The 22096-nt window shown below is 39.5% G+C and overlaps 1 protein-coding gene across 1 annotated transcript in view; it reads left to right on the forward strand.

Annotated features, from left to right (window-relative positions):
* Positions 1-22096, forward strand: part of LOC139450447 (protein draper-like) — a 110606-nt gene that overhangs the window by 9918 nt on the left and 78592 nt on the right. Inside the window, exons 6-8 of the mRNA XM_071232155.1 lie at positions 3280-3426; positions 4826-4969; positions 6987-7124. Of these exons, the coding sequence (XP_071088256.1) occupies positions 3280-3426; positions 4826-4969; positions 6987-7124 (429 nt within the window). The remainder of the gene's footprint in view (positions 1-3279; positions 3427-4825; positions 4970-6986; positions 7125-22096) is intronic.

Consider the following 22096-nt stretch of genomic DNA (forward strand, 5'->3'; position numbering starts at 1 on the left):
TGTCCTGGAGACTGTAGACCAGGTAGGCAGGGAGACAGATGTGATACAGGTGAGGAGATTCAGTCTATGGTGTGTGCACTGGAGACTGTAGACCAGGGTGGCAGGGAGACAGATGTGATACAGTTGAGGAGATTCAGTCTATGGTGTGTGCTCTTGAGACTGTAGACCAGGGTGGCAGGTAGACAGGTGTGATACAGGTGAGGAGATTCAGTCAGTGGCGTGTGTCCTGGAGACTGTAGATCAGGTAGGCAGGGAGACAGATGTGATACAGTTGAGGAGACTCAGTCAGTGGTGTGTGTCCTGGAGTGTGTAGACCAGGGTGGCAGGGAGACAGATGTGATACAGTTGAGGAGATTCAGTCTTTGGTGTGTTTCATGGTGACTGTAGACAGGTAAGTATAGTATGACTCGCGGGCTCTATATTGTCGCGATGTCGGTAAATCTCGTAAGCTAGATCCCCTTCAACTGTTTACTTATGCAAAACTAAGCACACTTTTTCATCGCATGATCGAATACAGGACGTAATGTCACTTTATGTTACTTTATGTCACGGCTACTCTTTAGTACACATTTTAACTTATTTTATGATAGTTCCTGGAATGTTTTTGAAGTGGAATTGCCCCTACCTTCATTCAAACTGCTTAGAAAAGAATTCACATGTTTGGACAATGTCCTTGGACAAGACCTATTTTGTATGCATACTGATTAGGCATAATCCAAAACAGGAAGTGATGTAATCCCCACGTATCACCAACAATTTAGTGAGACCGCGATAATATAGAGTTTCCCGCCCGTGAGTCGCCACTTACAAGTACTTTGTTTACAGAACTCGGTAAAGAAAACCAGCATCGAGCATATACAACAAAGTTGAATAGAGAACAAGAAACATTTTGCGTATGACATAGCTAATGTGTTAGTAAACATTCGCCATGTCGAGCCATATTAATTTAACTACCCCGATAATATAGCGTACCATGCTGATTGTACTATAATTGGCTGTTTACTGAGAAAACAACATCAATGCAAATACAGTATACGTAGGACATTTGGACATGAATTAGGCACCAACTGCGCTCCCCTCCTTACTGATCTATTTTTAATGCAAGTGAGTCAGCATTCCTCTTCGGAATCAAAACACTAGTATTCCAGTATTCCAAAACACTAGTATTCTTCAGCTTCATGAAAAGATTGATGCAGCGAGGTGTTTCCCGGTGTGTTGAAAAGGGAGGTGGGTGTGATACCGGTGATGAGATTCATTCAGTAGTGGGTGTCCTGGATACTCTGGACCCTGAAGGCAGGGAGGCAGGTGTGATACAGGTGAGGAGATTAAGTCAGTGATGTTTGTCCTTGACACTGTTGACCAGGACAGAAGGGAGACAGTCATGAAACAGATGAGGGGATTGAGTCAGAGGTGTGTTTCCTGGAGACCGGGGAGACAGGTGTGTGTCCTGGGACCGGCCCGGGTAGAGGGGTGCAGTGAAGGGCTGTGGCTGACAAGCATGTTACACGGGTGAATGAGGTTATTGAATGACATTATTATTTTGGTCATCAGCGTGAGTGTCAGATAGCGAATGTACAGTATGAGTCATAATTATTGAGAATTGAAAAATCTTTAAAATTGTAAATATGAAAATTTCCCCCCAAAAAATAAAACATATTTTAAGTGAGCACAAACCTTCTTTAATCACATCACAGTAACATAAATATTTTATCAGATCACCATTTGCTTCCAAACCCATTTTTATACGATTGGGCATACATGTACTTCCTATGAGAGAGGTTAGAGTCTCGTGGTTGAGAGCGTCCCAATATCGCACCACCTCGCGCTTCATGTCATCAACTTTTGTCAATCCCTTTTGGTTCACCGACTCCTTCATGAGTCCCACACATTTTCTATAGCATTTAAGTCCGGGCTGTAGCTAGGCCAGTCCAAAATGGTCACATTGTTGTCCACAAACCACTGCCGCGCATGTCTTGCGGTGTGTTTGGGGTAATTATCCTGTTGCAAAACTCAAGTATTTCCATAAAAAACATCTGCATTTGGGATCAGGTGAGCTTCCAAAATGTCTGTATACCTTTCACTGGTTAAATTACCCCCAAAGACACACATGGGCGTCGTTCCAAGTGAAGATATCCCTCCCCAAACATGAAACTTCGGACTGTACTTTGGTCTCTGGTACAATGGAACGGAATGACATTTTGTCCATATTTTAACATTGTTAGGATACACCAATACAGAGCTTTCATCTGTGAAAATAACACTGTTCCAGTCAAAGTTTTCATGTACCAAACATCACTCTACACGTCTATCCCTGTGTTCTTGTTTCAAGAGCGGAGAGGCAATTCCTTTCATTTTTTCCCATCCAAGTCAATCAAATTTCTTAGTACTGTAGATTTGGATACATTTACTGTCCCTCTATCTACCATTTCATGTTGGATATTTGAGTTACTCGCCCTTTTGTTTTTAGAAGCCAAAATACCTAGTCTCACACGATCACCAAATACCAGTTTTTGAGGTCTCCCCGCTCCTTTTCTGTGCTCAATTCCTGAACCATTCTCAATATTCTTCTTAACTCTATACACTGTAGAAAGAGGAGTATCTGTGCTCTTTGCTGATGTACCACCATCAGTGATGCCTACATCATGGAGCTGTAGAATCAACCTTCTTTTCTCCTCTGCACTCATTTCTGACATATATCAGGAAAAGTCGTCTGCTCCATAATCAAGGGAGATAACTCTAATTTGCAACTTCTAAAATCGAAGAAGAGTTGCTTCCCTTTGACCATACCTCAATTTTAAACACTTGTCAATATTGATATTTCATGTATGCTTCCTCGAATATGACATTAAAATTCTCAATAATTTTGAACCAGACTATAGTAATGTAATTGATGTAATTGAATATATCATCCGCATTTCAGAAGCGATGATTGAAAATAGAGTGTGTTTCATTTTGAAAAATGCCTCAAGAAGCTAACTACGTAAACATGATCATTTTGACACTCGTCGGTGGCATGAAATAACGTGTTATGGAGCCGGTGTTAAAATATGAAGTTGACAAAACCTACGTACAATATTATATGAACTGCAATTGTGGACATTTAAGCTGATGGGTCCTGTCTTTGTATAGCAATAAATCCGTGCTATAGGCAAATACTTACACATTAGTAGGCAATCATATATAAATTGTGATTCCGTTGTAATAGCTACACAGAATATTGTAACTTATCCCTGAAAGGAGAGTCTTGATTAAAAAAAATTATTGTTTTTTTCCCTGTAGAATGCGACGCTGATTACTATGGAGTCAACTGTATGGACATATGTACTAACAGGAAATGTTCTGATGTCAACTCATCATGTGATCGCTACAATGGATCATGTGACAAGGGATGTCTCCCTGGATGGAGAGGTGTGGACTGTACACAAGGTACATTTTGACAAGTTGGAATATGTTATTTATGATTTTATTATGTTTTTGCCCCTGGCATTATTCTCAATATGTTTTCTAAGTTATGGAGTGAACTCTAAAGCCTAATCTCTCTGTGATATGTTACTCGTTGTTTTAAATTTCTTTCTTTGACATGTTTGAGAAGTGCATCACACATCAAGACAGCTGATACGAAGTTATATATTATTACCCTCAGCAATAAGTAACGTGAATTATAAACGTGGAAATATTTTATCTGCATAATGCGGACTAACGTCATATACGGAAATGTTTTTTTTCACATTGCAGGCAGAAATAATCAAGATATAAACCATTTGCATCATTATAGCATTCTATATTAATTTGACTTGGTTTAACTTAAGTAAGACTCAACGTGTATTATGTGCAGAATGGATAAGGAATTGTAAGAATAGGTATAACTTTGGGCCAAACAAACATTGTGGTGATCGATTTAAGTGTGACCAAGGATATTGATCTCTGAATGTCATGGTCTGATTTGAGTCACTGAGTGATTAATATGCAGTTTGTGTATGTTATTGTTACAGCGGCTCATCACGGCAATGCCAACAGTGTGGCTTTATATGTGCCTGTGTGCATAATAATGAAAGGACACAATTAAGCAAAATGTATATAATACGCACAAAGACATGCTCTCTCTCTATATATTTGCACTACATCAGTACATACTTACCAACACTTTCACAGAGTATGACATAATCATCAACTAAGTCATACAGTGTACTACAATCCTGTACAATATATCATTACATTCACAGCCGTATATTATTGCTAATGATAAATGTATTCTAATAGATACAGCTACAAGCTATAAACTATACCAATTACTGAAAGCACATTATAACAATATGGTTGTTTAACACTGATTACGTAATATTCTAATTGGTTACTCTAGCAATGGCTTAATATCACAATGCACACTAATGTATCATGACTTTGAAGAATAAGTAATATAGTTACAACATTGCGTATCATGTGGATCATATTGCAAATTACACTATATAAAAAAGATGCAGTTAAAATGATACAAGTGTACTTAACAAGTACCAGAGATGAGAAATATTGAAGTGCTTAAAGCTAAAAAACACTTAACTCAATTATTTACATCAGTTTAAAATACGTAAGTTAAAATACACACTATTTACATTCTGCTACATTATGTTAGCTGATATATTATCTCTATGTCGACTTGTTCGTGAACATAGTCCTGTAAGCATCGATATCAAACCGGTGCTCAACTGTTTCGTTTAATCTGACAATCCTGTCCAAAGCGGAAATGCCCTCGTCGAATATATATTTTATTTGTTTGTTTCTTGATCCATGTTTTACAAAGAAAAGTAACTCGGTGCTCCCATCACAGAATGTAACAATGGAACCTATGGAGCTAACTGCAACATGACTTGTTCAGAAAGAAAATGTGCAGGAGACTCATCTTGCGGTCATGTGAGAGGAACATGCACATCTGGATGCGTATCTGGATGGAAGGGTGAAGACTGTACCTTGGGTAAAGACATAGTTTAGTCGCCTTGCACATACACACAGCTTTTTATGGTTACATGCAAGTATACACCGTGTAGAATATATGTCCTTATGACAAAAGGGGTGGTCACTGAAAGTTCGATGAACCCAGTTCTCCTCAGTCTTGCTTCAGCTGTCAGAGGGTAAAACTCCAGTTATGATCCATTGAGTTTTTACCAAAGGTTCTCGGTACCTACCGCATGCTTTGTTACCATTTGTTATGGTAGTTGCATGCCAATTCCAAATATACGCGCGTGTGCGTGTGTGTGTTTAGAATTATTTCAATTTATTAATCAAATGAGAACTCTTAAGATACCAAATGTTAAAACAGAAAGTTGTTTTATTTGTTTGTGTTTATTTTGAATATAAGTGCTCCCTAGCTCTAAGACAAACATCAACACACGGCGGTCAGTAGATGATGAAATCCCCACGTTACCTGAGCCTATGGCTTAAAGAAAACATGCTTATGAAATGTTTTGTACTGTATTGGAGCGTCTGAGGTTACTTGGAGATTATATATACCACCAACATTGAAATATTATTGAGATTTTCTAACGGTACACTGTTTGTTGATACATAATCTACATGTAGAATGATAGCCACCTTAACTGTCCAACCATGTGGGTACGTTTATACGAGCCATATGCCCAACTGAAGAGGCTGTTTGATGACATAATGTTCTTTACTGCTATTAATTCTGAATAAAAATTCTACCGATTTGAAAATCTAACTTTAAAATGATTTAAAAGTATACTACTCCAGAAAATCATCAAAGTGGAATGTCATGTAGAGCTATTGCCACGGTGTTTAACGTTAATCACAGGGTAAGCAGTCGACTCATTAGAAAACGCACATTTACTGGACATGTGAGGGACTTGTCGAGATCAGGATGTCCACGGAAGACTCGTGCCAGAGGTGTCAGGGTCCTTGTACGCCAGGCACAACGGATGCCAATTTGTACTTGCTGTGTTCTTTGTCATTACTGGCATACCCACAACAGAGTGTACCTTAGCACCAGTCAGGCGTCTACTGACAGCAGCAAGATATCAGAAGACAAGTAAAGCGTCCACCCTTTCACCCTAACACATGCGGGACAGTTTGGACTGATGTCAGGCTAGAGGACACTGGAACTTGAGGTCACGAAAGAGGATTTATTGGTCTGACTAAAGTCGGTTTTGTCGCACCACATTGATGGTAGGAGTGGGGTCTGTAGGCAAAGATGAATATCCTATCATCAACACAACATCCAGGAAACATTGGCATGTGTTGGTGGCTCAGGCATCGTATGGGAACGTTGCTCCTTTGATTGTAAACATTACGTGGACAAAGGTTTACGGTTTTGTTGTGCCTCATTTGATAACCATGCACTTGTCCTGTCTTCAAGGACGACAATGCCCAACCCCACCTACCCCGAACTGTGACTGATCCTCTCCATAAAGACTATGATTCACTGCCTTGGCCTTCTCAAAGCCCAGACCTGATTCCAATCGAACATCTATGGCAGCAGTTGGGGCATAGGGTTAGAGCCAGGAATTGACACAGGCAATGCATCAGGAATGGCAACATATTCCTCAATTGAGGATCAGGCGTCTGATATCTAGCACGATGAGACGTCTTTGCCATGTGATTCGTGTGTTTTGAGGTCACACCAGATACTGACTAACACGGTTGATCATTTAACTGTGACATGAGAACAACGTTACTAAGACACGTACGTGTTGATCTGTCCATCTCATTCCTGAAGTTACCATACGTATACTACCTCTATTTTCCTCCGATTACAGTCATTGTCGTCACTGGGGAATAAAGTTGTTGTTCTTTGCACATGCTTATTATTCCTATTCATTATAAAATAACATGTTGTAAATTAAAACATACTTTTGATTGCTCTCCTTCCGCTTTCAACTTTCTCCTTACACATCTCTGTTCTTATGAAAATAATTTTTTGGCAGTGCGTTTCTTATACGAGATGGACTATATATCTTCCTAGTTTGTGTTGTTAGCCTGTGACAGCCAACATTACGGAGCCAACTGTACCAAGACCTGTGCCATCAGACACTGTGTGGGAAACTCTTCCTGTAACTCAAGAGGGGACTGTGACAGGGGATGTGAGACAGGATGGACACTGAACGATTGTACAGGTAATGAAACCATTGCGTTGATGAGAAAATACTTTCCTCACATCCAATAACGGTTTATAAATGTATGCTCAGATTCGATTTCAATAGGTTCCATTTTCCTTTTTTCATATTCTAGTGTGCATTCCAGGCCATTTTGGGTCCGAATGTACAGAGGAGTGTGGACTATGCGCTGGTTATTACACATGTAACGGTATGTCAGCAAGTGTCCCTCTGACTGTGTTGACTGTACAGGTAATAACACCATTGGTTTAATCAGAACATATGTTTGATAGCCATGATGACCATACATATTCTCAAGCATCGAGGATGTGTAATAAATGTTCAGGCTGTGTTGAAGGATACATGCATAAAGGTCAGCATCACAGATTGCAAGTACCAACTGTCAGGTTCATTAACACACATGTTAGGTATCTACATATTAGGGTGAGTATATTTTGGTTATATAATTGTATTGGTAAATCTAGCTATTACAATGATAAACCTTAACTGTGCTCATCGTTGCTGAAATAATGCAGTCTAGAACGTTCTTAAGCAAGCAATTTAGCAATCACTTCACGGAACATTTACTATGTATTTACTTAAACCTAGATTGTTGCAAACCTGAGTCAAATTCTATTCTGTTAAATTTAACTGAAAACTAACATGTACTGTGAATTAAAATAAATTGGTTCAGTCTCTATGACGGTAATCCTTAGTCTCTCATCCACGCTGCCCAAAGAAGTGTTAAAATGTTGCACAAAAAACACTTCTTTAGAAAGATATATGGCCAATGAGTCATTTTTGAAGATGGTGAGACCCACGGTGAACACCGTGCATGTCGTGATGTAACGTCAGCATACTGGGGTACGGAGGTACAGTGGATGTGATACACGTAAATCTTGGTGTAAAACAGAAAGGAACCTATATGTTACTAGCTCAAATTTCTTTTGCAGAGGACCTCAAAACAAAAAAGAAAGAAAAGTAAAGGGGTTTGCACAATATTCTACCTTGACATTTTATAATGCCGCATTCTGATTGGACAGTCAGTGTTTTTTTCTGATGATCGAGTTACTGCGAAAGACGATATTTATTTAGAAGCACATCTTTCACAAACTCGCCCGTTTGGTAATTTCAAATACTGATCTTACGTCATTAACCTTGTTAAGTTACAGTTCAGTTGTTACATTATTTACAGAAAATGTGTCAATTTATCTCAATATTGAGATGGTATTGTAAAATTCAGTAACATCAACAACGCCGCGATATAACTGGAATACTGTTAAAAGCGGCGTTAAACCCAACTCACTCACTCACTCACTCAGTAACATCAACATGGCATGGCTTTTGGTGATACTGTTTCATGTATTTTCACGACATGTCTAACTTATCAAAATGCTAGGTTTTCAATCTTTAGATCTTTATAACGTCATGCATACAATACAAAGGTCGCGTCATTTGCTCTGGGGATGTCAGTTTGAATAATGCTTGCAGGATATCTACCTACATTATTGTATCGTGTCTCAATGAAGTGGTTTAAGTATAAAGGTGACAATTAAGGTTTTGGTGCATGATCTTTAAAAGTGGATTCGCTCTTTCACCCCTCTGAAATTATTTGGCTCAAAGCCTCATCACTAATAATTTCCGCCAAATGTACGTTCGAAACATCTATGTTAAATACGTACACACTTGATTGGTCTTCTAAATGTAACGATTTGAATGCGTCAGGAGGTTCAGAAGGTGTCTTCGAGAAGGGATTATGTTCTGCAACCGTTCACAAAGTGATTGAATATGAGACAGAATATAAGTGCTGTGACAGATGTGATTGCGCTTTAATCAAAAGAATAAATAGTATCCTCAAAAGTGATCATATTCAAACTTGTGATGGCATTGTATATTATTTGCCATTAACCAATTGTTCATTACGACATTACAAGTATAACTTCTTTTCCAGCATCTTTACCTCAGCAAAACAACCCAGTCGGGGCTGAGGAAATACTTATACCTGCAGTGACAGTGACAACAATTGTTGTCTTGGTAGTTGCAGGGGCTGCCGTTGGTGTTTTTATCTGGAGAAGGAGACGAAGGTACTTGATGTCTGGTCCAATCATATTCAAAAATTCATTAAATTTCCAGTACACATGATGATATTACTTTTTCAAAAACATAGCAAGTAATGTAATAAACTATTTGCTACTCATCATATTGATTGGTTTTTAGAGCTATGTATTAACGTGAAGAAGATTTTATGACTTATGTTTCATATATTCCTATTTTTCAGACCATCACTGCAGGAATCTGATTCACATGATTATTACAACACAAGTCATCTGTCAAAGGTTCCAACAAAACAATCACGAGACAACGACGAAACTCAACTTGAAGAACGAACACACGATGGCCTCAGTGTCATGTCACGTGAAATCCAGGGACCAGGAGAGACATATTGCACACTCAAGACGGAGAAGCCAGATCTGGAGGGTGGGGCATCTGGTGAAGTGGCTGAAACGACAGATCGGGATATATACGAGCCAACAGAACCACAGACGTATGAAACACTTGACAGCACATCACGTGACATTATTGGAGAATATAGTGAATTGGGCAAGATTGCCTTACTCTAGTGACGCTACCTAACAAGTTCACTCTCTAACTAACACTTTATCTGGGACGTTTGATATTGCCGAGAAGGAATTGATCCAAGCTGGGAGAAGATAACTATTTGAGTGAGTGAGTGAGTATGACTTTACGCCGCTTTTAGCAATATTCATGCAATATCACGGCGGGGAACACCAGACATGGGCTTCACACATTGTACCCATGTCGGGAATCGAACCCGGGTCTTCGGCGTGACGAACGAACGCTTTAACTCCTAGGCTACTCGACCGCCCGATAACTATTTGAAACAGGTCCAGTATTTCTTCCAATTGATTGACATACAGTGTGTGAACGATATTACCTCGCTTACATGGATTATTGACATGTACACAAGATATTCATGTATCTTCGTGTCGTTATGCTACCAAGTATCTTTGTAATATTGGCATATGATTCTATGTTTGTATTTCGGCTTGACAGACATTTTGCATAGGGGTCATCCGACCCTAAGTACAATGGGTTTTTTATATATCAATTAATTGAAAGTTATAGGGTTAAGATTTGTTGTCAAGATTATGTATATAGTTGCGATGACATCAAGTTGGAAGTTTATCCTAATACTGACATTTGTGGATTCACAGTCTCTATTTCACTAACTTTACATATGAATAGATTTGAACATCTCGTGTAATGCCCCTGATACTAAAGCCATTATGATACTGTGACATTACGCACGTAGCCAAATTGTGTGTTCTATAAACATTGACAATAACATTCTATTCTACTGGTATAGGTGGATTTGTAGAATTTCCAAAAATATTTTTACATGTGATGTAGTAAATAGAATGTAATCGAACCCTGACGCATTGGCTGTCCTGTGCCCCATATGCAATAGAAATGCATGTATGAGTGAGTGAGTATCGTTTTAACGCCGCTTTTAGCAATATCGCGGCGGGGGACACCAGAAATGGGCTTCACACATTGTACCCATGTCGGGGATTGAACCCGGGTCTTCGGCCTGACGAGCGAACGCTTTAATCACTGGGGCATTATAAAGCAATGTGAAGGCATTAGATGAAAATCATATGATGAGATTAGCCAGTCAACTTTGACTTATGTGAGTCGTTTAATTCAATGCATGCATTACATATAATCTAATTTCCATTGTGTTCATTCTTATTTCTGCATTCTGAATAGCTTAATTGGTCACTTGTTATTGTTTTCATTTCCTAAGAAGTGTAAGAACATTAAGCCACACCCTGCGTAGAGGACTACTTTAATCACCTCGGAATGTTTAGAATCCTAATTACACAACAACACTGTCTGTCAAAAGTTACCAATGTAACTGCACCTATCGTGTCACATCTATCCAAGTTATGAACGATGCTGGTCTCGAGATTCGTTACATGATGGGTGGACACAGAAACGAAAGTTCTTTGCGCAGCTACGATGTACAGTCGTAATACAACAGTTTCAATGAATTAGCGAGGCCATGGTAATGGATGTATGCACAAAGGATGCACACTCACATATACATGTATACACATATCATGTTTATTTAATTACATTTCTAGTCATTAGAATATAGATAGATTTATAGTTTCAGTTTCAGTTTCAGTGGTATCCATCCAAATAAACAGTGAGTGCCAGTATATTGCGTTTTGTTCCCACGACTATAGCAACCTAGACATTGTGTGACTACTACAGCAGCAACGAGGGAGATGGGATGGATACCAGTTGTCTGAGGATCGCAATTCTCTGTGCTGAGTTAGGTGCCAGAAGCATGGATCCTTGATATGCACTAATTATGATTCTTGGTTTCTAAGCACCATTCCTACACACGCATTTTTCATAGAATACACCTCACTGGCCTGACTCACTTCGGGATTGATTAAGCTAACACAGGTAAACAGATCCGTGTACAATTACCCCTTAATTATGTCCGTCACTAATGTTCTGTTCATGGGTTTTCAAATTTTCACAATTTAAATATGAAGTACACACCCTTTTATAGGGACGATGTGAACGTGTTTGAGTTTTTCAAGATGTTTCGTAAATAGTCATGTTTGATTGATCACCCCAGCTGCCTGACGATCCCTGTTAATAGTTCTCTTTTGTTCAGATACAGGTCAGTAGGATCTTTTTGTAATGACAGAGACACTCGACCTGTGGGAATCGCCTGTGTAGGCAAACACGGAAGTATAAACAACTTCCCGGTCGTCTAACATGGCGGTTTTGCAGATGACAGACTGTCAACATTGTGGCGTCAAAATAATAAACCAATAACAAATAAAATAATCAGTTATGATGATAGGATGATAAATAAATTAAAAGCTCTATAAAGTGACACCAAATACGCATAGAACGGGTGGAGCACAGCTACGTCATAAGCCAGAATTTAGCGGGCACCCCTTTAGAAAAGTAACTTAACCTTCAATGTTTAGTTGTACACCTCGCGTGATTTTTGTAACATCACACCGCTCATTGTGACGCAGGAATTATTACGTCACAGTCGCTATCAGAATCCCCGTCCATGATCTTAAGAAATTTCTGCTAAAAACAGTCGTATGTCCAATACCGTACCGACAACACATATACATGTTTTTGAATCACTATCAAACAAAGATCATACCACGTGTTCGCGAAAAGGTAAGCCGACCCTTCCCCACTGGTGGCACCAGTGACAAACAAGTACAAAGTCAAGTCAGTTGTGCCCCTGAAAAAACATGGGACCATACAAGACAACTCAAAATTGCGAATTGCACCTGCTCTCTAAAGCGCCAAAACATGAACTACCCTGCCGTTACCGCAAAAAGTAACTAATTTACCGCAAATCTGAAATATAATTGTACATATAATCATTGAATAGCGCCTGCCACAAATGACTGAGAAAAATAACTGTATAACTTTCCTGGTGAAACGGTCGTCAAATCGGCTGCTTCAGCCAGAGGTGGTTATTGTGATTTTATACATCTTTATAGCTAGTCAGATTCCAGGATTACCGAAATTTAGGGAAGAAACATTAATTAATATTATAAAAAATCATATATGGTTGCTTATGTACTCAATGTGTAAAACATTCCAACACTTTTATGTATATTTATGCATTGATGTATATTGCCAATGAGACAAGCGTGTCAAGGATCAGATTTCCCTCACAAGTTTGAGAGGCACAAACATGTCCTGTGCCATTCAATTTGTAGGAAAACGCGCATCACGCGTATTAAAGTACATAATATATTGAAAATATATTGGGCTGTATTGCTGTAAAGTGATTATCCATTTCATAGGTGAATCATTAACAATCTTCATACATGACGTAAGTTCTTTATTTTTCCGATTCAGTTTTTAAGACAAATCACACCTTTAAACAACATTGATACTTCGAGTATAACTATGGCCACACATTTGAATAAGAAATAAGAACATACATTCACTCACTATATTGTATGTAAGTTGTATTGTTTAAGTGAGTGGATTTGGTTACAACCAAATTGTACAGACTTTCAGTAATATTAGAAGAGGTATTGTTAAGTACATGTATTGCTATTGTCCCACGGAAGAATACTTGTACTCTGTGGCAGCCATTGAGACCAAACCACATCTTTTCAAGGTTTTAAACACTGACGTACAACAAACGGATCACGTAGACCATGTCCGATAATGTTGATGAAACCAACCGAATTCACCCTTCAGTAGTTCGCGTCTCTCGCATTAAAAGTATAGTCACAATGTTTCATGTTACATATGGATGCTATTTATTCTGTCACACTAATAGGGAAGTATAACTTTCTCAGAAATTAAGTATTCAACATGTGCTGCATGTATTAGCGCCTAATTGTCGGGGTGGTTAACACACAACAAACGGGCTACAGGGTGTGAGCTGATGGCTGTTTATTCGCTCCGAAGAGAAAGGTGAATAAATACAGCCTGCAACAATGTATAAATAATAAGACATACTGCATACAAGACATAGAACATTGACATTGGTATAATATACATAATGGCCTTAAATCTAATGGACATTCAATTATATGAACTTAATATAGCGAGAAACCTATGTTACTCATGTAGGAAGTAACCTGCACAATGACATATATATATGCTTGTGACCCTGTAATCAGTTTAAACTAAACATAAACCCTGTCTACTGTCGTAACACTAGACAAGTACAATACATGATAATTACAAAGATATACAACGTCAGCATATACATATACATTTATACATTCATGAATAACACATAAACAATACATACAAGATTGGTGAAACCTGTGCCGTGTCACCAAGGCTTCCAAGATTGTACCAGTTACATCTGCATTGACAAAGTATAAACTAATGCAGATACTATTTACACTATAATTATACACAACACATAAGTAAAATAGGTATTTAAAATAAGGATTGATCAAATTACTAAAATAATGCACTTTCACACATACGCATACATTCTTATACACAATTAACACAATTACCTTAATGTGATATGAGGTATAGAATTACTATAGTTTATTAAGGTTTAGTTTTATTTAGTTAATGTTCAAGTTAAGATGATAATAGCCTAGGATAAATTAGCTATTTATCAACTAAAGAAACTGCTTTATAATACTTTATCATATAAAATAATCGTAACCAGAATACACTGAACTGTGAATTCAATACACAACTTGATTAGCAATAAACCAAGCACAACTTATTTCCAACTTTAAGAATTAGAAATACACAAATACATACAGAGTATCACACAAGAAATATACTACGACTAACCTTCAAATCTATGAAATAATCACATCCATTGGATACAAGACAAGATCCATTCAAAATATATACAAAATGACTATGAAGTACATACGTCAAGAGTAATCTGGCAACTGCCCCAGATCACAAGCAAATATATATCTGCAAGGTATACCTGTGGTCAGCTGTGAGTGACCACAGAGAACAATAGAGTACTCTATGCACGGGGTGGGATACTAAGTGCTGTGGGTTAAAAGCATGCAGTGGTATGGTTAGTCAAGGCTGGATAAATAATAGACTGAATGAAACAGATAAGCTATGGTATTAATGTTTAAGTTGAAATACAATTATATGGCAAAAGTAAGACATAGTAAATAAACTATGTACTTAATTCAAATATGAAATAGAATGTGTGTAAAACTATAGCTAAATTGAATTAAAACCTAACCTGTATGTACAAAATATCACTCTGCCACATACTTCCCCTTCCACACAAATGACGTCGTCGTCATTTGCCGGGTTTATCCAGTAGGGGTACTATCATCTGTGACATGGCTCCACCAAGTTGCTCGAAGACCCCAACCTCCGCCAATTGCTCTAGGAATTTGGCCTTTCGTCTCCAATCCTCTGCAGTAGCCTGGTTCATGACATAGTCCCCTGAGTGCTGCCATTCCGGTGGTCTTCTCTGTCGAGTAGAGGTTCTTGGTGGTGGTTTTGATTCTGGTCGGACATAAGGTGTCAAAGAGGTGGGAGCTCCTCTAGGTATGTCTGGTTCTTGATCCTGTTCTTCGGTTCTTACATCTCCAGCATCAACTTCTGTACTGAGGGGATCTCTGTCCTGAAGTGTATGGCCGTCACCATCAGAAGTTGCACTGTCTACCCCCTTAGTCGTCAGGTCGTCACCTTCAGACTGTGAGGTAGCGCCATCTTCCATAGATTCGTCACTGATGATTGTGATGTCATCAGCCACTATGGGTACTCTAGCTGTCGAGCTCTCTGTACTCACTGACTTGACTTCATCCTGGTCCGACAGTTCTGTTGTCTCCTTGGCAGGCAATGTTTGTCCTTTCCTGCGACGTGGTCTTCGAGTTGGAATTGGTCTGTCTGGCTTGTCTGGTTCATCTCTCTTAGCAAAGATCCTATAGGAAGGAGGTGATTCCTGTGCAGAGTACGTGTTCTGCCTTCTCAGTTTTCCTTCTGCACAACAAACACTGGAATGCCCATGTTTGGCTGAGAAATGACAATGTAAGGGTCCTCCTCCCATTTGTCTGAAAGCTTGTGCTTGCCTTCAAAGGCTAGAATCTTGACAAGGACTCTCTCTCCGGGTTGCACAATAGCACTTCTGATCTTCAAGTCATAGCCTGCTTTCTGTTGACCTTGGGCTGTTCTTGATGCTTTAGAAGCAATCTTGTAAGACTGTTCTAGTCACTGTCGAAGGGCCTCAGCATAAGATGTTAGAGTGTGCTTGTCCCTGTTTGTTTCGATTCCAAATGCAAGGTCAATAGGTAGGCGAGGCTCTCTTCCATACATCAAGTAGAAAGGAGTGTAGCCAGTTGACTCATGCCTGGTAGCATTATAGGCATGGACTAAGGGTCTCACGTGGGATTTCCAATCCTTCTTCTGGCTTGGCTGCAGAGTACCAAGCATGTAAAGTAATGTCTGGTTGAACCTTTCAGTCATGCCATTCCCCACTGGATGGTACGGTGTGGTCCTTGACTTAGATATGCCTAGAATGTCACAAACCTCCTTCATAAGTGTACTGTCAAAGTTTAAGCGCTGGTCACTGTGGATCCGCATGGGCATCCCATAATGCATTACTAAATTGTTGTAGAACGCCTCTGCTGTTGTCTTGGCAGTTAAGTTCCGAGTAGGTATTGCCTGGGCATATCGTGTGAAGTGGTCAGTTATTACAAGCAGATGTTGGTATCCTCCCTTTGAAGTCTCCAGAGTAAGGAAGTCCATACAGACTTATTCCAAAGCCTGGGTACTGGTAATACTAACGACAGGAGCACGTGCATTAGTTGGTGTCTTCCTTTTCAAGCATCTGTTGCAATTCCTGATCCAGTCTTCTGTGTCAGCTTGCATCCCTGGCCAACAGAACCTGTCACGTAGGAGTCACGTCCTGGATGTTCAATCTCGTTGTGCAAGCCTTTTAATACATCAGGGATAAATCGCGATGGTAACACCAGCTGATACTTTGTCTCTCCTTCAGACTTGATCTGGCGATATAGAATCCCACACTGGAGAGTGAGGTTGTCGAAGCATCGATGTAATGATGTGTCAGCTGGGGTATGTGGATAGTCTTAATAGTCTCCTGGGTTTTCTCTTGGCTCTTACTGCCTGGATCCATGGGTACAGTGTTGCGTCAGCAGCCTGTGTCATACGCCAATCCCAGTCTGTCATTTCTTACAGATCTTTCCCTTCTTGGTGCAATTCCTCAACAACTGCAGCTGTAGAAAGGCACAAAGACTCTACGTAAGGCTGAGTGTGTAGAACTCTACAAAGTGGCTTTCACAGATTCCATGGAAAGTTGTTCTGTGGGGGCGTTTCTACCAAGTTCCGGAAGCATTGACAAGGTGTCTGCATCTGTATTCTTCAATCCCGGCTGGTACTTAACATCAAAGTCATATGCTGCAAGGGCAACCACCTGTGACCTGTGGCATCCAACTTTGCACTTGTGAGCCCGTATGTCAAGGGGTTGTTGTCTCTTAGAACTGTAAACTTTGCTCCATACAGGTAGTCATGGAATTTCTCACAAACCGCCCACTTGAGTGCAAGGAATTCCAAACGATGAGCTGAATAGTTCACTTCTGACTTTGTGAGTGCTTTACTGGCATAACTGATGACTCTCTTTACACCATCCTGTTCCTGATATATTACTGCAGCAAGTCCTTGACCGCTGACATCAGTGTGGAGCTCAAATGGTGTTCCATAGTTTGGATATCCAAGGATGGGTGGTGAAGCTAGCAGCGTCTTCAGTTTCTCAAAGGTCTCCTGTTCAGCTCCCCAAGTCCAAGGCTGTTCCATTACCTTCTTCTTGGACTTCCAGATTTACCATTGGGCACAAGTGATGACAGAGGCTTAGCAATCTTGGCAAAGTCCTTAACAAACTTGGGTAATAACCGGCGAAACCGAGGAACTTTCTGACATCACTTGGGTTGGTTGGTTCAGGCCAGTTCAATATTTTGTCCACTTTATCAGGATCAGTTGCAATTCCTTCTTCAGTCACCACATGGCCAAGGAAATTGATTTTCTTCTTGAAGAGGGAACACTTCTCCCGAGATAATTTAAGACCTGTATCTCTGATCCTCTGGAATACTTGACTGAGCCTGTCGAGATGTTCGCTGACTGATTGGGAGTAGACAATGATGTCGTCCAAGTAGATGAGACATATCTTCAAGTGGAGACCTTCAAAACATTCATTTATTTCCTTGTGTGTTTCTTCTATCTCTACTTGGTGATAGCCACTCTTCATGTCCCAGGTACTGTAAAGTCTTGTTCCTGAGAGTGCTTCGAACATCTCTTCTATCGTCGGAATTGCGTAGTTGTCTCGGATCGTCTTCTGGTTCAGTTGGAGAAAATCCACACATAGCCTTAATTTTCCTGACTTCTTGCACACAAGCACAACATTGGATGTCCATGGAGAGTGAAAACGTCTTATGACACCAGCAAGGAGTAGATGATGCAAGTGATCCTTAACTTCCTGATACATGGCTGGTTGGACTCGACGATGTCGCTGTTTGAATGGCGAATCCTATGTTGCACTGAAAAGATGTCGATGTAGTCGGAAATAACTTGTTTCCCTTGTTGAAGTTCCTTGTCTGTTACGCTGGCTTCCTTAAAGTCCAAAAGATTCATGATATCTGAGTCCTTACTTGGAGTAAAAGGATGAATCTCCGGTACATCTTCTGTGCTAACAACTTGTAGTTCGCATAAGAGAGCACGACTTGGAATGGAAACAGAAGGAGTTGTGAGGTTTGATACATGTATGTCCACAAACATCTTCTGTCCTCTACCATCATATGATATTAAAGTTGGTTCAATGTCAAGGTCGTCTGGGATGACTGATCCTCTTGTAGGCTGAATTATGGCGCAAGTGAATCCATAAGGTAGGGCCTGTATCACATGTCCACGAATTACAATTTCAGAATTAGCTGGAATTATCTTGCGACCTGGCTCTGAACTTCTAATACGTCCTATGGTGTAATTGTTCTTGACAAGTTCTCTCTCTTGAAGGGACATAGAACGAAGGGCCAAATACCAAGTAGTATGGAGGTCTGCTTTCTGAAGGAAAATTTCCCCGAACTCCTCCTTGCACTGGAGCATGTAGACAGAGAGAACGTTGGTCCCTAGAGTAATTGGAACTGTCTGGTTGTAACAACTGTCAGGAACTACAAGAAGTAAACATTGGACATTAGATAAAGCACTTCCTGTTCCCTGAATTTCCACAACAATGTACCCACTATACTGTAAAAACTCTCCATCTGCACTCGATGTTAAGAATGCGTTTAAGTGGCTCAATAGGAATCTCACTGAAATTCTGTTGGTAGTAAGACTCAGAAATAGAAGATATGGTCGCTAAAGCCCTGGAACTAACACCATTGACCATGATATTAGTCTCAGTAGGCTTCCCAACTAACTCTGCAACCAACTGCTGTTGAGTGCTGTCATGCTGTGTTTCTAGGCCCATGGTCCGCCTCCCCCCATAGGCCGATTGAAGTTTAAAGGACCTTTGTCTATCCTGGTTCTACATCCTCTCCTAATGTGTCCAGGTTGTCCACATCAGTAACAAACCGGAATATCTGAAAAGGTCTGTGGTCCTTGAAATCTATGTAAGCCACCACGTCCAAACTGCGGATTTTCTCTAGGCTGTTGTGGACGTACGTATCCACTGTCGAGGGGGCATCTGCCATTGCTGACCTTGACCTGACTGTTATGACTGACCTTAACCTTGGTTGTACCTTGCTGCTCCTGTGTTTGCCTGTGTAGAGTCTGATTCCTTGGCGTCCTTATTCTGTTTCTTGAGAGCAGCCATCTCTGTTGACATGGACTTCAGGATTCCCCGAATCTCTTTAAGCTCTGAATCCTGAGTGAATATGGCTGTACTTGTGGCATCAGGCTTTTTCTTAGACACTGGGTTCCTCTCCTGTAAGTCCGCTTCCACCTGCCTGAGGTAACGAAGGAAGTCTTCAAATGATCCACCTTGATCAAACTTGTGACTTGTGAGGTCCCTTATTTGTGACTTAAGTCCAGTCCACAAGGCAGTCCTAAGTAAATCTTCTGTTTGTCCAGGCTGTACTTTTCCAAGTGTGACTCCTTGGCTCAAAATATCCTCTAGTCGGCAGGACCACTCTGCTACACTTTCTTCATCACCCTTCTTGGCTGTGTAGAACTGTGACATAATGTTGTGTTCCGTGTGAACATCACCAAACACGCTAGCAAGCATGGAGATGAGTGTCTCCAATGGGGCATCCTTGTCTACATTGTCTACAAGTGCATTGATGTCACGCAGTGTAGGAATTCTGCGGTAATATACCCATTACATGTGTATTATAAGAAATAATTGGCAAGGTCAATGGAATTGCTATTTAATCTAAGCATGTAGATAAGTAATGTAAAGGTACCCCACAAGCTACTTACTAAAGCTAATGATGACTTACCACATCAAATACTTTCTAAGTATTAGAATGCAATGTGCATAAGAACAGAGTGTACTATGGCGCGCGCAGATATTGGGCCAAGTATAAGCAACTGATCCTACATGATTAAGAAAAGACAATGAACCCTAGCTGCACGATGTAGAACACCGAATGTAACCGAGAACAAAACTAAGTGAACACCAATTGAAAACCAACACCAAAGACAACATTAGAAAAGCAAGCACTAATTCCCTGAATGTAGCAAACTAGCAAGACAACAACTGCTAATGAACTACATGTAGTGAGCTAATCTCACAATTAACCTATCACTCTATTTAGGAATTAAAGTAATAGCTATATTGTTTATGTTAGTTACGTAGTTGATTTTACTAACTACCTAGCCACAAACACACACAGACCAATCATACAGTGCTTAGATACTAAACAAAATACATGAAGCATAAGACTGGCATGAATAATAGGTATGGTCGGAGCGCTCCTGAAAATGGCCATAGTATAATACATGTATATAGCAAACAACATATGCATAAACACACAGATTAAAACAAATGTAGCATGAATCATACATATAATTTATTGCATGGCAAAACATGTAAGTGAGAAGTCAGTATTTCTGAAGACAACATGTCAAATATGTCACATGACAAGTACAGCATAGCAGTGCCATCACTTTAATATACAAAAGAATACAGAAATATGACATACTATTCACAAGAGACAAGTGAAGCAATATCCAGAAGTTTCTTTCAGTGAATACACAATTTCACACACTCGCAGTTATCAGTTCAACTTGGCTGCGTGTATGTTTGTGATAATAAATTGTCAATTACTTTCACTGGTGGATCCAGGCAAATTTACACACTAAGTGTCACAATTATCACAAGCGTAGAGTGTCATGATCATGATCAATTCACAAATGCTCAACGTTGAGTAAAAGTATATATGATTACAATAATAATAATGTCCAATGTCTTATCAATACTCAAGTCAAATGTAATCGCATATCTACCAGTCTTGTGTCAACACACATCGCAGATCACATGACGTCATAATGGTGGATCGATCCTTTTGTGTGGCGTCACATAACGCCGTGGTTGGTCTCAGGTGTACATCAGTTTCCTCATGGTCCCATCAAGTCCTCACTGGGGGCTCCAATGTAGTAGCACCTAGTTGTCGGGGTGGTTAACACACAACAAACGGCTACAGGGTGTGAGCTGATGGCTGTTTATTCGCTCCGAAGAGAAAGGTGAATAAAGGCCTGCAACAATGTATAAATAATAAGACATACTGCATACAAGACATAGAACATTGACATTGGTATAATATACATAATGGCCTTAAATCTAATGGACATTCAATTATATGAACTTAATATAGCGAGAAACCTATGTTACTCATGTAGGAAGTAACCTGCACAATGACATATATATATGCTTGTGACCCTGTAATCAGTTTAAACTAAACATAAACCCTGTCTACTGTCGTAACACTAGACAAGTACAATACATGATAATTACAAAGATATACAACGTCAGCATATACATATACATTTATACATTCATGAATAACACATAAACAATACATACAAGATTGGTGAAACCTGTGCCGTGTCACCAAGGCTTCCAAGATTGTACCAGTTACATCTGCATTGACAAAGTATAAACTAATGCAGATACTATTTACACTATAATTATACACAACACATAAGTAAAATAGGTATTTAAAATAAGGATTGATCAAATTACTAAAATAATGCACTTTCACACATACGCATACATTCTTATACACAATTAACACAATTACCTTAATGTGATATGAGGTATAGAATTACTATAGTTTATTAAGGTTTAGTTTTATTTAGTTAATGTTCAAGTTAAGATGATAATAGCCTAGGATAAATTAGCTATTTATCAACTAAAGAAACTGCTTTATACTACTTTATCATATAAAATAATCGTAACCAGAATACACTGAACTGTGAATTCAATACACAACTTGATT

This window comes from Haliotis cracherodii, unplaced genomic scaffold (genome assembly GCF_022045235.1).
Source record: "Haliotis cracherodii isolate W230 unplaced genomic scaffold, xgHalCrac1.p SCAF_8, whole genome shotgun sequence".
Classification (NCBI taxonomy): domain Eukaryota; kingdom Metazoa; phylum Mollusca; class Gastropoda; order Lepetellida; family Haliotidae; genus Haliotis; species Haliotis cracherodii.